The sequence below is a fragment of the Sphaeramia orbicularis genome, chromosome 16 (assembly GCF_902148855.1).
Source record: "Sphaeramia orbicularis chromosome 16, fSphaOr1.1, whole genome shotgun sequence".
Lineage (NCBI taxonomy): Eukaryota > Metazoa > Chordata > Actinopteri > Kurtiformes > Apogonidae > Sphaeramia > Sphaeramia orbicularis.
The window spans coordinates 9421617-9436854 of NC_043972.1; the positions used below are offsets into that span (position 1 = coordinate 9421617).

The 15238-nt window shown below is 37.2% G+C and overlaps 2 protein-coding genes across 4 annotated transcripts in view; one reads left to right on the forward strand and one right to left on the reverse strand.

Annotated features, from left to right (window-relative positions):
* Positions 1-7263, reverse strand: part of usp45 (ubiquitin specific peptidase 45) — a 55013-nt gene extending 47750 nt beyond the window's left edge. Inside the window, exons 1-5 of one of the 3 annotated variants that reach the window (XM_030158551.1) lie at positions 6959-7263; positions 5442-5552; positions 4951-5120; positions 4217-4317; positions 3056-3156 (exon numbers count right to left, since the gene is read on the reverse strand). In XM_030158551.1, the coding sequence (XP_030014411.1) occupies positions 3056-3156; positions 4217-4317; positions 4951-5120; positions 5442-5544 (475 nt within the window). In that variant the 5' untranslated portion in view covers positions 5545-5552; positions 6959-7263. The remainder of the gene's footprint in view (positions 1-3055; positions 3157-4216; positions 4318-4950; positions 5121-5441; positions 5553-6958) is intronic. The other 2 variants (XM_030158550.1, XM_030158549.1) reach the window with 2 other exon arrangements.
* Positions 7264-8052: 789 nt separating this feature from the next.
* tstd3 (thiosulfate sulfurtransferase like domain containing 3) lies at positions 8053-13239 on the forward strand. The gene is made up of 4 exons (XM_030157773.1): positions 8053-8301; positions 8399-8566; positions 12040-12199; positions 12628-13239. Exons 1-4 carry the CDS (start codon positions 8169-8171, stop codon positions 12683-12685), a joined length of 519 nt encoding a protein of 172 aa, XP_030013633.1. The 5' UTR covers positions 8053-8168; the 3' UTR covers positions 12686-13239.
* Positions 13240-15238: the final 1999 nt, after the last annotated feature.

Consider the following 15238-nt stretch of genomic DNA (forward strand, 5'->3'; position numbering starts at 1 on the left):
CGTAGTGGCCATTTTAATGGTAATGAATGGTGCAGTGGAATAAAGGTGTTTGAGTTAAGGATTCTTTTCCATACTCTGGGTATGTTTGTGTGTCTGTTTGTGTTTGTGCGTCCACTGAGAGTTAGTGCGCTCCAGCTGTTAAGATCCAGTTGCTTTGACTTGTTGAGGACCGTGGCTCCCACTAGTGCAGCGCACAGGCCCAGAGGTGGTGAGACATACAGCGACACGACAGACGAAGCAAGGGACAGAAACAGATAGCGATGGAAAGACAAAGAACGACAGAGCAGAGGCTGAACCCCACGCAGCTGCTCTTGTTCTTCAGGGAACCCAGCCGGGAAACATCGCTCAAGCGCCTAATTTCTCTAATGTGTGCAGTCATGCGATATGCAGGGTTGGGGAGTGGGTAGAGAATCGCTGCAGCATCTCTCGTGCAACTCTGCAGCCACGGCTAGAGACTGATGGGGGACCAGCCTGACTGGGCCCGGGCGTCTGGACTCAGGCCACTGGGCACCGGGCATGGGGGCTGAGCTCAGGCAGCCAGTGACAATGTATTCAACAATGGCCACCACCCTGAACTGTCACAGACAACTCAGAGTCCGTCACTGTGCCAGCACAAAGTAAAAGAGGTAAAGGAGGCACATGGAGGCAGCAACATATGGCATATGTGCATGTAAGTACAGAGAGAGGTCGGGGAGGGGGGTAGATACGTGTATGATTGACCGACTGAATGAGGGGGGGCTCAGGTGGCTTGAGGAATGTAGAAAGAAACAAGGCTGCACACTGGAGGATTCCACAATTTCACTGATTACACCAACACGGAAAACCAGAGCCATAACAACACAAAGCAGATTAATATCTTCATCATAATACTACACACACCAGATAATTCAGCGCAGTTAAAACACACTTCACACTTAACTAAACAATTTAGGAGTGCTGATTCCAGAAACGTCAATGACCTAAAGTTACTTCAAATCAGACCTAATGCAGGGTTTCTGCAGGTATCAACAAATCTAATGTAATGCTTTTTAATGCCCTTTTTAATGCCACTTTAAACTAATTTAATGCCCATGTCCAACTGCAGATACAGTTTTATGAGCACGTTGCATTCCAAGCATCCAGTGTTGTGACTTTGTGTATCGGCCATGAACAATAGCCGATTAAAGGGTTCCATCTGTCAATCATCACACTATACTTCCCATCAAAATTATTAAATGTTTATATAATCAAAATAAATTGTGAATAACAATGCTCTTTCCGTCAAGTGTATTTAATTTTTTAATGCCTCTGGACAACAAATTTAATGCTTTTTAATGCCATTTAAGGCCTTAATTTTCACAAAATCTATTTAATGACTTTTGATGCTTTTTAATGACCCGCAGAAACCCTGTATGTAGAGGCAGAAGGGGAAAAAAAATGTAGATGTCATGGCTGAGATGAAATGGAGGTGAACTGGTGATAAAGTTAGTAAATCTCAAACACACTTGTATCAGCCACTGCTACGAGCTGATGTTATGCAATGTCCAGTTCATAATTCTTCCTGGTCATCTCACTTTCATTGCCCATTACATGTTGCTGCTCATTCTTCCACTGCTTTTCTTTTTGGCTTTTCCTAATTAACATGTGTTCTAGATTTATGAGTCAGAATGAGACTCTAATAGAGTTGATAATATTTGGATTATGTCTGTAAATCCCCCAAACTGCACGATTATTTGGGCAGATAATCAGTTCAGATTGGTCTCGAATTGGAACGTATGTACATATATAATAAATAAAGAGTTATAATAAGTTGGAATTTGGTTCAAAAGTACTGCTCTTCATTTTTAAGTTTCAAATTTGTTTTGACTTTAAAACCATGTACCTCAATGATTTAGAAGATTTTAAGTGTGCAAAGAGAGATAAATGTTTATTGAGATTACTCTTAGTAGCAAGTAAGAAGATCCTGACCAGAAAATGGCTGAAAAGAGACATACCTAATATAAATGACTGGACTGATGTAGTGTACAATATATATGTTATGGAGAGAATCACATTTAAACTGAGATGTACAATTGATATCTTTGCTGAAAATTGGTTAAAATGGCTCACTTATGTTTTAACTGTAAGGCCTGATTTTGTATAATGACAACGTGGCCCTACTGGGGGGCATATCCTCAAACTTTACTGTAAAGAAGAAAATGAATATGGGTATATGAGCATATTGATGTACATGTGGACTAAATACGACTTGAATGGTAGACTCTCCTCCTGCTGTTTGTTCTATTATGGTTTGTATTTGTGTTATGTTTATCTCAAAAACAGCAATAATAAGTAATTTTTTTTTTTTAAAAGTGCTGCTCTTCTATGTCAATGTTGCCGCCATATCACTTTGTTCATTATCTCTCTATAGTGTCAATACACAGACAGCTGAATGTACATGCATCCATATGACACAACGCTGACTGTTTTACTTAAGTGTAGTATAACATACAAATACACATACAGTCTCTCCATACTGAGAAAGAAAGGTAACGTGATTCAGACAACCACTGCCAGCAGGGGGAGCAGGTGGACTGCAGTCAATTCCTTGTATCTCATGTGACTCATTTATTCTCATTGTGCTGGCTGATGCATTTGAATCTTTGTGATCAGTTAAAATATGAAAGTCATCTATTGTATCAGCCAATACGCCATTGTAAAAAGCCGTGGTTCTGCTTTAATGCAGCCCGTCATTCACAGTGAAGGTGTTGCGGGCGTCTTTCTTATGGACCGTGGACGACCCACTTCAGTTCCTGCTATTGTCAAATTATTTTTTGGGAATGAATGACTACACGTATGAGGTCTGTCAGTGCAGATAACTGTAAAGATCTGCATTATGACCACCGCATTTTTATTAAACATTGTCATACTCAAGGTTAGTCTAAACTGTCTAAATTAAAGGAATGTGTGCATATAAAACCCCAAATCAACTGAATTTTGCATTGTTGAAACTACAGGGAGGATGTACTTGTCGAATAAAAGCCTGAATCTACAACAGTCAGTGGCCAGACCTTTGAGATGCTGGCAAACACCTTACCTGATGTTGCCTTGACAGAGTGTTTTTGTAGGAAGTCCAGGGTCTGAGCCAAAGCCTTCTTGTTACAGTGAGTGGAGAGCTCCTCGTTACATTCAAAACACCTGTTAACAATGACAGAAGGTCAGAGACACACACTGGGACTTAAAGTTAATGCCTCAAGGAACGAGTGCTGAAATTAACCACTGTTTGACCATAGAAGTATGTGGCTTAAGTGAGAAAACATCTTAATTCACGATAATCAAATGTAACAATGGAATATCTAAGCATGTTATGTCCTCGGATTGACAGATTATTTAGACATCAAATTTACGTTAGATCCTAAATAGGCTTAGAGATTGAAAACGCCTTGAACTATGGAGGCCAAGACAAGGACGTCTTTCCCATTCTGTGACTGACAAAGACATAAAGCAGGTTTACCATTAGCTCCGTGTCTGGCTCATTCATTCACGATATCTGGCTTCTTGCTCCCTCTTCTCCCTCTTTTCTATGACTCTCCTTGTCCCTCTGTAGCATTGCCTTAATTGCAAATTAACAAAAGATATGCAGCCTCCTATCCATGACAAATTCTGTTCAGGGGGAGGTTTACTCATACTAAAATAGTGTATTTAAGATAAAAATCCCATTTCCACAATAACAACACAAAAACTAAGACCAATGAAAGCTGTAACATAATATCGGAGAACAATGTTGAAGTGCTGTTATTTGTATTTTTTATGGAAAATCAGAGCTCAAACCTAAACTAAAGGTGTCTGGCATTCGTTAGTGCTGCATAATTTGGTGAAAAACAATCATATTGTAATTACTGTGAGCAGTATTGTGATTCAGATATCCACAATACTTAAGGAAAACACACCCCAAAATAATTAACAATCTTACAAACTCTCAAAAAAATAAACTTGAATTTTGTAGGTTTTTCGCAGTACCTCTCTCTGCTCAGTGTCACAAATTCCAACATATTACAGACAGGAGAGGTCGTGTCTATTTTTTTTCCATTTCTGTGATTAGATCACCAGAAATCCTCCTAAATATGGACTTTTAAATCGGAGCCTTTTACAATTATGGAGCACAATTGTACCAGCTGATAGTCTGATTCACTGTCCAGCCTTAAACAGTCTCTTTTATTCTAGATGTAATAGTGAATGCATTTGTTGTGCTTCTCACCAGGCCTTCCAGGTGCTCAGGCTGATGGTGATGCAGTGAGACTCTGGATGGAAAGCTTGGTGGTGCTTTACAGCGTGTTGAATCCCTGACTGGTTACAGCCCTGTAATAGAAAACAACTTAGTTCACTATATTTATATTAAACATTATCAACAAAATGTCTTAAATTATGTACATTCTGTTTGTCTACTGAATGACTGGGATCATAAATTAATATGATTTTTACCCTTAACCATTTCCAAATGAATTTCTCTCTACATATAACCTTTGCTAAGTGATTTATCACTATTTTTTTTATTTTTTTATTTTATCCTCTGCATTTTTTCAGCAAAAGTCAGGTGACACTGTGTCCATCCACTGCCATTGATCCAACTGCATGGGTTTTACTGATGAATCAATGTTGTAGAAGATGACGGTGTTTCCAGATTCACTACAGAGCCTCTGAACGTCCAAATGGGTCATATCTGATGACCATGAAAAGATGACAAACTGCATTTAAAACCAATTATTTAAATGTGCTGATAGGATAAGCGGATCATCATTATTAACAATTTACATGTTTAGGTCTTAAAGGGTTAACAAACGCAAACACATACAGACCCAATACTGTTTGACAGCATTTAACACACATTACTTTGCAAAAGTGCTTTTCTAAGTGGCACAATAGTTAAGACCACTTATGTTACAATAATCATCTTGAAAGAACCCATTAACATACAAAGAAACAAATCCAAACCTGGTATCCACACTTGAGGCAGACCAGGATGTCATGCGAAGCCGCTGGCTCTCCGTCGATCATGGTTCTTTCCTTTAAGCACTCTGAGCACACCGACCAAACGCAGGACAGCACCGACTTCTTCACTGAGTTCAGATCCACTGCCTTACTCACATGTTGGCATGTCAGCCCTGATCAACAAACAGAAATTATTTATAACAAGCATTAAGTATAAAACTACAGCTTCTGTCATTTGAATGAGGCTGGATATTCCACCAAACAGACATGCAATGTCAGTCCCCCCTTATGGATCATCAAACTGTTATCCTGTTAATAAATTCTATATGATCTATTAACAGAGGCAGCGGCAGGTGAACATAAAAAGAGATACCTAGGTAACATTTTACAAAAATAATCTGTTTTCCAAATTCATATCTTGTTTTAAAACAAAGTTAATCCCATTTTCCAAACACCATAACTGTCTGGTGCCCTGTTCAGCTCCAGTGACTTACCACTGACTTCATCTGATGACTCCTCATCTCGAGGTTTTCGCGGTTTGTTAGTCCGCTTAGTCATGTCGGCGGCTTTCAAAGAGAAGGGGTCTTTTAGCCGCATCTGGAGTGTTGGATGGAGAATGGCAGACAGATGTAGGTATTACAAACCACAATTTATTACTTCAAAATACTTACATTTTAATAAAGACAAGTCATTTTACTTTATGTAATCCTCATTACAATATTTAGAAATACTTCAAGTTATGTGGGCAGTGAGATGGTTTTTGTTTTGTTGTTCAATCAGTGATGAAATCTAAGTTATTTTACTCAGATCTTGTACTGCAGCACAGATTTTCCATCATACACAACTTTATTTTTCCACTCTTCTTAAGCTAAATATACTCCTCTTGGGTTGAAAATAGCCCTGTTTTTGTCTTTCTGAGCTCATAAAAAGTTGACATAAAAGTTCCTCAACTACCAGCTCTGGATTAAACTATCCAACAGTGAATAAAGCAGACAGAATTAGTTCAAGCAGTAACATGTAACATACACATGAAAGCAAAAGTAAGCTTACGCTTCATTCATTTTGAGCATTCAACAGAATACACGCAAGTTCAAAATTCAAATTCATTCATTTACACTCGAAAATGAGTGGGAAGAAGAAAACTGATTTAATCCCACCCCCATTTCTTATCAATAACTTTTAATAACTTATAAAACATGATAATTAATCAACTGATGAGGACCACTTTACTGAACAATGACTATTTACTCCTGCTTTCAGCACTTCTGAATACTTACATACTTTCACATTCGTTTCATTCACTCACTGCTTTCTTTTCCAGGACATTTCTCAGTAGTCAACAGAAACATGAGAAACCATAAACTGTTGTCCCTGTTCTGATGTTAATAAGCAGCACTAAACACAACTGAACACTTAAGCATGACTTTTAATGCTGGATTTTTTCACACTAAGATATTGCAATTACACTTCAGCAAAGGTTGTGAATTCTTCTACCAGCACAACACATATAGTATTTCTTATAAAAAACGTTATTTTCTTTTTGGTTCTAAGACCATCCCACTGTATGGTCTTAACAACTCTATGCCTGTTTATGGGTTTGTGACAATTAACCTTTTCAACTGTCCTGAAAATACAGGAAGTAGCATTAGATTACGTATGCCACTTTTCACCCGATAACATAAAACACAGATCCATTCCTTCAGGAGCCAGCACGACTTACACCATTATGCTGATCTTTAAATGTCACTGTCTGCTCATCAAGGGACAACTTGTCACATAAAAAATAATCTGTAAAATAATAGATGAAACTAAATTATATGAGCTAAATGAACGGTTACCTAGAAAAGCCCAGGACCAGAGTCAAGAGGCCAATACTAGCCCCGAGTTTATAATTAAAATGAGGAAAAACATTTAAAGTGGTTCATCAGAGAATATTAAACATCGACAGACGTTTCTTTTTCCTTCTCAGTCATGTTAACACAACTAAATGACAAAGACCTATATGACTCACCTCTTTATTTTAGCTCCTATGTTGACAGTGTTAGCTAACCTGCAGCCAACAGTGAACTCTTCCTGGCTAGCAAACTGGAGCTACATTAGCCTGTCAAAACAAACAATCCACGTGTGGAATTCTCAACGATGCGTAGAAATATGTTAATACTTCAACATCAAGCAAAGAGTAACGATACGACAGGGGAATACTCTATATAGTTTAAGGTATATGTTAATATCTTTGACTTTCTCAATTTATCAGGCTAACGTTAGCATTCACAAGCAACATCAGTCAACATGTGACGCACTACGGCAGCTCAGATTGGCCGTATGCTGCATTCAGGTCCGGTGGGAATTAAGACTCGAAGACAAGACATACCATTAGTAGAATATTTGACTGTTGGTGCTAACTTTATTTGCTTAGACTAGGTGACGATACTTAGTGCAAGGTTTTGACCAGAAACAACTACGGTATTTTTACTGAATCAAAAACGAAGCAGGTAATGTTGAATACATCGCTGCAATTAGTTGTCGGAAAATGTGGTGTTTTGGCAGTCTGATGCTCTATATTACCTGAGCATAGTTATTAATATCTTCATAAGATTACCTGGTAAATACTTAGAGTAATTACAGGGTGTCCCATAAGTCTCCATACATAGGAAAAATAAACGTTTCTTGACATAAACCATTTTTATTTATATAATATGCTCTGTATGACTGCCATTTTGTCGGGAACACATTTCAATGCGTGTCCTCCACTGCTGAAGAACTATAAAGAAGAAATATAAAGAAATACATGTTAGAACCATATATGTATGGAATGTATTATGTCTCCTATGTATGGAGACTTATGGAACACCCTGTAGTACAATAAAGGTAAGAGTATTGAACAATTTGTCGGTTTTCCTAGCGGCCGTGAATGTATCAAATTTGTTACGATTACTTAACTTGAGAATTTTACTCATAAACTACTGGAAAAACATTTATTAACAGTGATAATGTCTGACCATAAAAGCATGAGATTTTTACGGGTTCGTTTCTGAGGAAAAAAAAATCCAAACAAATAAACAATTGTATTTTGTGTTACGTATCCGGCTCTTGTGCGCATGCGCGAGTAGTGGTCAGCAGGTGACTGTCGGTACGGTCGGTCAGCTACACACTACAGCGATTGTGCGTATTTTCCTGTTTGTGTTGACAACCTGTACACAACAGGCGGTTAGTGATCACATATGGCTCTCCGGAGGTGTTGGAGGTTTGCGGGTGTTGCCCCCCGGCTCTTCTGGAGGAGTCCCGTCCTTTCTGGGGTTTCTGTTCCGGGAGGTCAAAGCTTTGTGTCCAACCTTGTCAACAGTCAGTTCAGATGTGAGTGTTGTGTTTACCTGTAATCAGCCTGGACATGGGCTTTAACTCACCTGTCCAAACAAACACATTTCACTTGTTCCTTGTGTTTCACTCGTAGGTTCAGAGTTGCCGGTTCGTAGGTTTAGTTCAGCGCCTTCGAGCACAGATGTGAGTTATGAGGAGCTGAAGCAGATCCTGGCCGGACGCAAAGCAGTGGTTATAGATGTCAGAGAACCATGGGAGCTCCGGGAGTTCGGATTCATCCCCGGATCCATTAATGTTCCCTGTGAGTAAATATGACAAAAAGCTTATACCCATCGTGTTTATGTCTGCAGCTCATGAACAGGTCATGTAAAAGTACAGTCCTTAAACATAAACCTAACATCCTGAAGTCTGGACTTGTACAGTGTTGTGCAAAAATATTACAACACTTGTCAAATCTTAAGAAACTGGTGGTTTATTTGTTCCCAGAGCCTGAATTTCACTTTTTTTTGCCATTGCAAAAGGTAAAGGCAAAGGTACTGAGAATATTTAACCTACAAATTTATCAGTCCAGTCCTTCTTTTTTTTTTTTCTTTTAAGACATTGGTCTGTATGTGACCCCTGAACTAAACTGACTGATAAGAGGTCAGTGTAATATTTGCATTTCACTAATTCATCCAACTGGCCAGACTGGACCCTTTGGCAGGTTGGTTTTGGCCAGCAGGAAGTATGTTTGACATTGGTGGTTTAAAGTAACTGCAATATAATTATGTACTACTTCAGAACCAAACAAAGTGAAGCAGCATTCAGTTATTCTGCTCCTCACCCGTGGAACAAACTTCCTGAACATCTGAGGTCTGCTCAAACTGTCAGCTCCTCTAACCCTTTCATGTACTGTGGTCACTACAGTGGACAGTTCTTCTCCAGCTGTTCTCTTGTATATTCATGGATTTTGTTGTTTTAGTTCCATATCAGCCAACACAGTGGACACTTATGCATCATCCCATACACTGTAATTCATACCATTACTGTAACTTTGCTGTTCTAGATAAACCTGATCTGAGTGTAAAAAATTGTTAACTGTTAGACTGTAATTAAGTTTTGTTTTGCTTGTTTGTTTTTAAAATAATGTTTGTTTGTTTTTTGCATATTATCTTCTTTTAGGTATGTTAAAATGTGAGAAAACATCAGATTAGCAGCATTAAAAATGTTTTGATTTCATAGTTTTCTCAGTATATCAGTAAATACATGTTTCTTTGCTTCTAAAATCAAATGCATGGTGTCCAGCTGAGAGGACATTTTTGTAACTCCATGAAAAATAGGTTCAGAAAAAATCAGTTGCATTTTTTTTTCATGCTATAAGAGGAATAAAAACACTCATAAAAAAAACAAACAAACAAAAAAAAACTTAAAGTTCTTATAATTCATGCATGAAAGGGTTAAATCAGGCCTGAAAACATTGTTTACTGCAGCTTTCTCTTAAACTCTGAAATAATTTCTTTTAAATCAACTTTAAAATCACGTTTTGTCGTTGATGATTTTAATGTCTAATTTTAATTTTGATGTTTTTAATATAATTAGTGTCTTTTATTTAAAATTTCTCTCATCTTAAATGTATTTTTACTCCTCTCCTGTGATGCTTTTATGTTTTATGTAAAGGCAAAGGTACTGAGAATATTTCACCTACAAATTTATCAGGCCAGTCCTTTTTTTTTACATTTTACTTTAATATTTAGTGTGGCCCCTCTTGACAACAATCTAAGGAAACTCTCTGGAATGAGCTTCTGAGAGCGTGGAATGACATTGGGGTTGAAACTCTCAGAAAATACATCGACACAATGCCAGAAAGATGCGCTGCTGTGATTGTTGCCAAGGAAAAAAAGGACTGGACTGACAAATTTGTAGGTGAAATATTCTCAGTACCTTTGCCTTTACCTTTTGCAATGGCAAAAAAGTGAAATTCAGGCTGTGGGAACAAATGAACCAACCAGTTTCTTAAGATTAGACAAGTGTTCTAATATTTTTGCACACCACTGTAGGTATGCTGAGGGTCAGCCTGGAAGTGCACATTTAGATTTAGTTTATTATTACCGAGTTGGATTAATCATGGATGACACCAGTGGACTTTAAAGTTTCCAAAATACTGACTCCAGTTGCAATCCTGTGCACTCAAGTTTGGTCATAACAACATCACCTACTATGTATAAGTAGTACAGAATTATATTTACATTTACATTTATACATTTGGCAGACAGTTTTTTCCAAAGCGGCTTACAGTGGAAGATTAGCAATTACATGCTCTCTCTACTTCTTTTGTAAAGCACTTTAAAAATAACCACAGTGGAACAAAGTGCTGTACAAAAGAATAAATAAAAACCAAACTGCAGTTACTTTAAACCACCGATGTCAAACATACTTCCTGCTGGCCAAAACCAACCTGCCAAAGGGTCCAGTCTGGCCAGTGGGATGAATTTGTGAAATGCAAATATTACACTGAGCTCTTATCGGTCAATTTAGTTCAGGGGTCACATCCTACAATGTGATCTCAAGTAGGCCAGACCAGTAAAATACAATCATGAAAACCTATAAATGATGACAACTCCAAATTTTTCATCTTTGTTTTAGTGTAAAAAAAAAAGTTAAATTGCGTGAAAATGTGTGCATTTGCAAACTATTCTTTCGCAGAAAAACTTGAATAACCTGAAGTGCAATTTTAACAATATTCTGCCTCTTACTAAATTGTCTTGTGCCTTTGTTGTGACACGTGATCTGTAGGTTATAATGCACATGTGTAAATGTAAAGCTGACTCAATATTGTTAAAATTGCACTTATTTTTCTTAAGAAATTTCAGGTTGATTGTGGTTCTTCATGTTATACACATTTTTGAAGGATAGTTTGTAAATGTATACGTTTTCATAATGTCATTTTACCTTTTTAACTCTAAAACAGAAAAAACTTTAGACTTGACATTGTTTATAGGCTATTCTTTTACTGGTCTGACCCCCTTGAAATCCTATAAGTCTATGTGAAACCTGAACTAAATGAGTTTGACACCAGTGCTTTAGACCGTCATGATGATCATCTACTTAAACAGTTGGGTTAAGTGACAAAAATAATATATTTTACCATTATTTCTACATTATTCACCATTGTATGGCGCTCTTTAAATGGCATCGTCGTATTGCATGTCATTCTTCTGCTATGAATTATATACGTATTATGACTCTTCTAGATATCATGTGTAAGTACAGGTTTTAGAATAGAACAGACCTTATTCTCATTACACTGTCATGTGCAATGAAATTAGGGTGTTTAGACCAATATAGTAAGCGAAGACATAGAAGGGAATTAACAAGGGGAAAAAAAATTCCAAGTAAAACAGAAATAAATATAGGATACAGTTGCAAAAAAATAAAACAAACTCTAAAATATAAAATAAACAAGATGCATTTAACTTGAGCCCATTGCACTGCAAATATAGACTAGTATTGGACTGTATGTGGGTTTATACTTGATGTTATACTTATGTTGAGTGCTTTAGGAACAGGATATTTGTAAGCCATGTTACTTCTGCCAAGTCTGCTTTTATGAATGAAAGGCAAACAGAAATATAATCATATTTCCAAATTCTATGGTGCTAAATGACTCCTGTTCTTCCTAAGATGTTTGTACGAAATGTAACTGTTATTATGCTGATACTACAGTGGTCAAACCCTGATGTGACTTTCATAACGGCCCTTATGTACAACTAGTCCTACACTTCTTTTCCTTTTCAGTGGGAAATGTGAGCACTGCCCTCCAGCTTCCTCCAGAAGATTTTGAGGAAAAGTACGGCGGCGGAATGCCCCGTCACACGGATCACATAGTTTTCACTTGCCTGGCAGGAATCAGAAGCAAGACAGCACTGGACACAGCCACTTCACTGGGATACAAAGGGTGAGAAACTGCTCAGTCTGTTAAAAAGGAAAAGAAAACAAAACAAAACAAAATACTGGTAGGTTTCTAACATTAAACTTGAAACAAAATGATCCATGCTTTGTAATGGCTTGTAGTAGTAAAGGTGAGCCTTATCATTGATGTCAGGACAAAGAGTAATAGTACATTTTATGCCCAACACTTGATTTTTATTTCATCACGAGAGAGGCACAATTTCACCAAGTCAAGGTTATTGACCTGTCGTTACATCATGCTGTTTTATTTGGAGAGTGGCCACACACCTCAGTTTCTAATTAAAAAGACAGCTGAGAATGAGCATGTTTTTACCGTGTTTTACATCTCACCTCAGAGTCTGTGTCTTCTTGAACATTAAATTGGAACCTCAGAGAAATGACCGCAGTGCATTCACTCTTTCTTTCTGTGTCCAGTGTTCAGCATTACCCTGGCGGATGGCAAGACTGGGTGAAAAACGAACAAAATAATTGACGCAAGGACATGGGAACAGAAGAGCAAGATGAATGCACACGTTTGTAGTTACCAGACACCCAGCTGTGAACCCAGAGTACATAAGTTGGGATCTTGTAAAGGATTTTTAACAAGTTAATCCACTTTTCTGTATTATGAGTGATTTTACTTGCTTTTCCTCATATGAATCCCAAAGACTGATTCTCTACCACTCATGGACAGTGTTGTTCATGTACGTATCAATCTGCTGCAGTATTACTTGAAGTCATTTGTAAATTTGTTTAACTTACACAACTATTAAAAACCCTTTACAACCTCATGACAGTATAGTTATATAACCAGTGAAAATTCTCAACCTTAATGGAAACTGTAGTACTAAATTTCACTGTATTATGTTCAGACTTTATCTATGCAAATGACTTTAAAACTGTGTATTATTCTGAGGATACAAGGTCTTAACATTGCATATAAGAACAGTTTATTGTACATAATGAAAAAGCTTCTTGCCTACATATGCAATGCAGTTGTGGCCAATACTGTTTAATTAATAAAATTATAGTTTTAACTAAGCATGATATTCAGTTTCTGTGGTTTTTTTGGGTCTTTTTTTTCTTTTACATGTTAACCCATAAAGACCCAATGCTAGTTTTGTGGCAGTTCCCAAATAATAATAATGATTTTTTTTCTCTCTAGTTAACCTTTCTTAAGTGATTTATCACCATTTATTATAATTTTATCATCCATATTTTGTATTTTTCACTGTAAATCATGTATTTTCCTATATTTCATTTCCTTTATTTAATTTAGATGTTTATGCAAAATCAGAGTTCATTCAAAAGTTATTATATCAAACAAAAAAACTGAAGAAAAAGAGACTTTTTGTTTTTTAAAAACTAGTATGTCCATCCACTGTCACTGATCCAACTCCATGGGTTTTATCGGTGAATTAATGTTGTAGAAGATGACGGTGTTTCCACGGTAACTACAGAGCCTCTGAACGTCCAAATGGGTCATATGTGATGACCATGAAAAGATGACAAACTGCATTTTACATGTATTATTTACATGGATTGATAGGATTAATCCAGTGGTTCTCAACCTTTTTTGTCTTGTGACCCCATTTTAACATCCCAAATTTCTGACGACCCCAGACACTCAAAAAGAATTTTTTTTGTTTTGCTAAAATTAATTTGTTTTTGATCATGTAATAGTTTGCTATACTATGTTGCAAATAGACATTAATTTTAGATGTCATTTAGTCTAAATAATGTATATTATTATGGACGGAGCCAGAAAAGCCAGGTGTAGATTATTGCACAAAGGGAGAATTTGATTTTCCTTGGTCAGGATATGTACAGTCAGTCCAGCTTGGATTTACAAGGCTGACGATTAATACTGAACAAACAAGAACTCAAACTATGAATTATGAAAGAGCTGCAGCATCTGAAACTGACCACAACGAACATTTGACAGATAAACAGAACCACAGTGCTGCAGTTTCAGACTCACAGTTTGTCTTTTATGGATTGGGATTGTCCCTCAACTCACCATATATTTTTTATTAGTAAATTTTTATTTTTATTAATTACTAGAAATTTCAGGTGACCCCATTTCAATTCCAGGCGACCCCACATGGGGTCCCGACCCCAAGGCTGAAAAACACTGGATTAATGCTTCAACAGATATCAAATATTTTAGTTCAGTTGATGCTTTTGGTCGGTGGTTGAGGTTTGAGTCTTTATGGGTTAATGTCAGGATGTCCTCATAAACTAATGTCACAGTGTCTCATTTGAATAGTTTATGGTTTTAATAAAGATACTGTAGCTTGAAGAGGTGACAAACGCTGGATGCTCTGGATGATATACAGTATTGAAGGGTTGTGTCTAATATCCACTGTGTCTCGGACTGAATTTGCCACTGACCCTCCAGGGAATATTAACATGCTCCTGAGTTCTCCATAATCAACGTGAAGTGAGAAGTCTTTCCTTTTTCTCGACTATGTTGACAATGGACTTGTTATCTATTAACTTTTTCTTTTACAACCTGAGATAAAAGTCCACGCGGAAAGATTATTCTATGAGGCTTGATTCGTCAGGTCAGGGTTAAAACTTGGAAATATTCCCTCACTGTCACTAAAACAGGAAAATGACCTCTGTATTTCCAGAGACTGAGTCAGAAATGCTTTGTTCGTGCTTACACACATCCTCCACACGGGTAACACACACCGTCCCTTATTGTCCATGTCTTCATTTATCTGACTCTTTTTAGCAGCATTGGGCCTTTAACAGTTTACGTTACCCTGCTAATAAGCCTTTTTAGATGAGAAAAACACAAAAATTATCCGAATTCCAATGAAAAGAAGCATGTTAACAGTCTGTAGTATCATAAAATCCTCTTAACCATATTTTGCTTAATGATAAGTGGTTGAGCCTTTGTTGGTATGTGAAGTGAGGCCTCGTGAATACTGCGGTAGAAAATACCACAAAGATGAGTGATGTTATTTCATTACAACATGAAAAGACCTGGTTAGTGGAGACGGATTGTTCACATGACTGAATGATTCCACCTCTTCCC

Bases quoted from the DNA above. Each gene is read 5' to 3' on its own strand.
- tstd3 (XM_030157773.1), top strand. From the start codon at position 8,169: ATGGCTCTCCGGAGGTGTTGGAGGTTTGCGGGTGTTGCCCCCCGGCTC. The intron at 8,567-12,039 runs GTGAGTAAATAT...TTTCCTTTTCAG, and splicing joins CGGATCCATTAATGTTCCCT to TGGGAAATGTGAGCACTGCC. The intron at 12,200-12,627 runs GTGAGAAACTGC...TTCTGTGTCCAG, and splicing joins ACTTCACTGGGATACAAAGG to TGTTCAGCATTACCCTGGCG.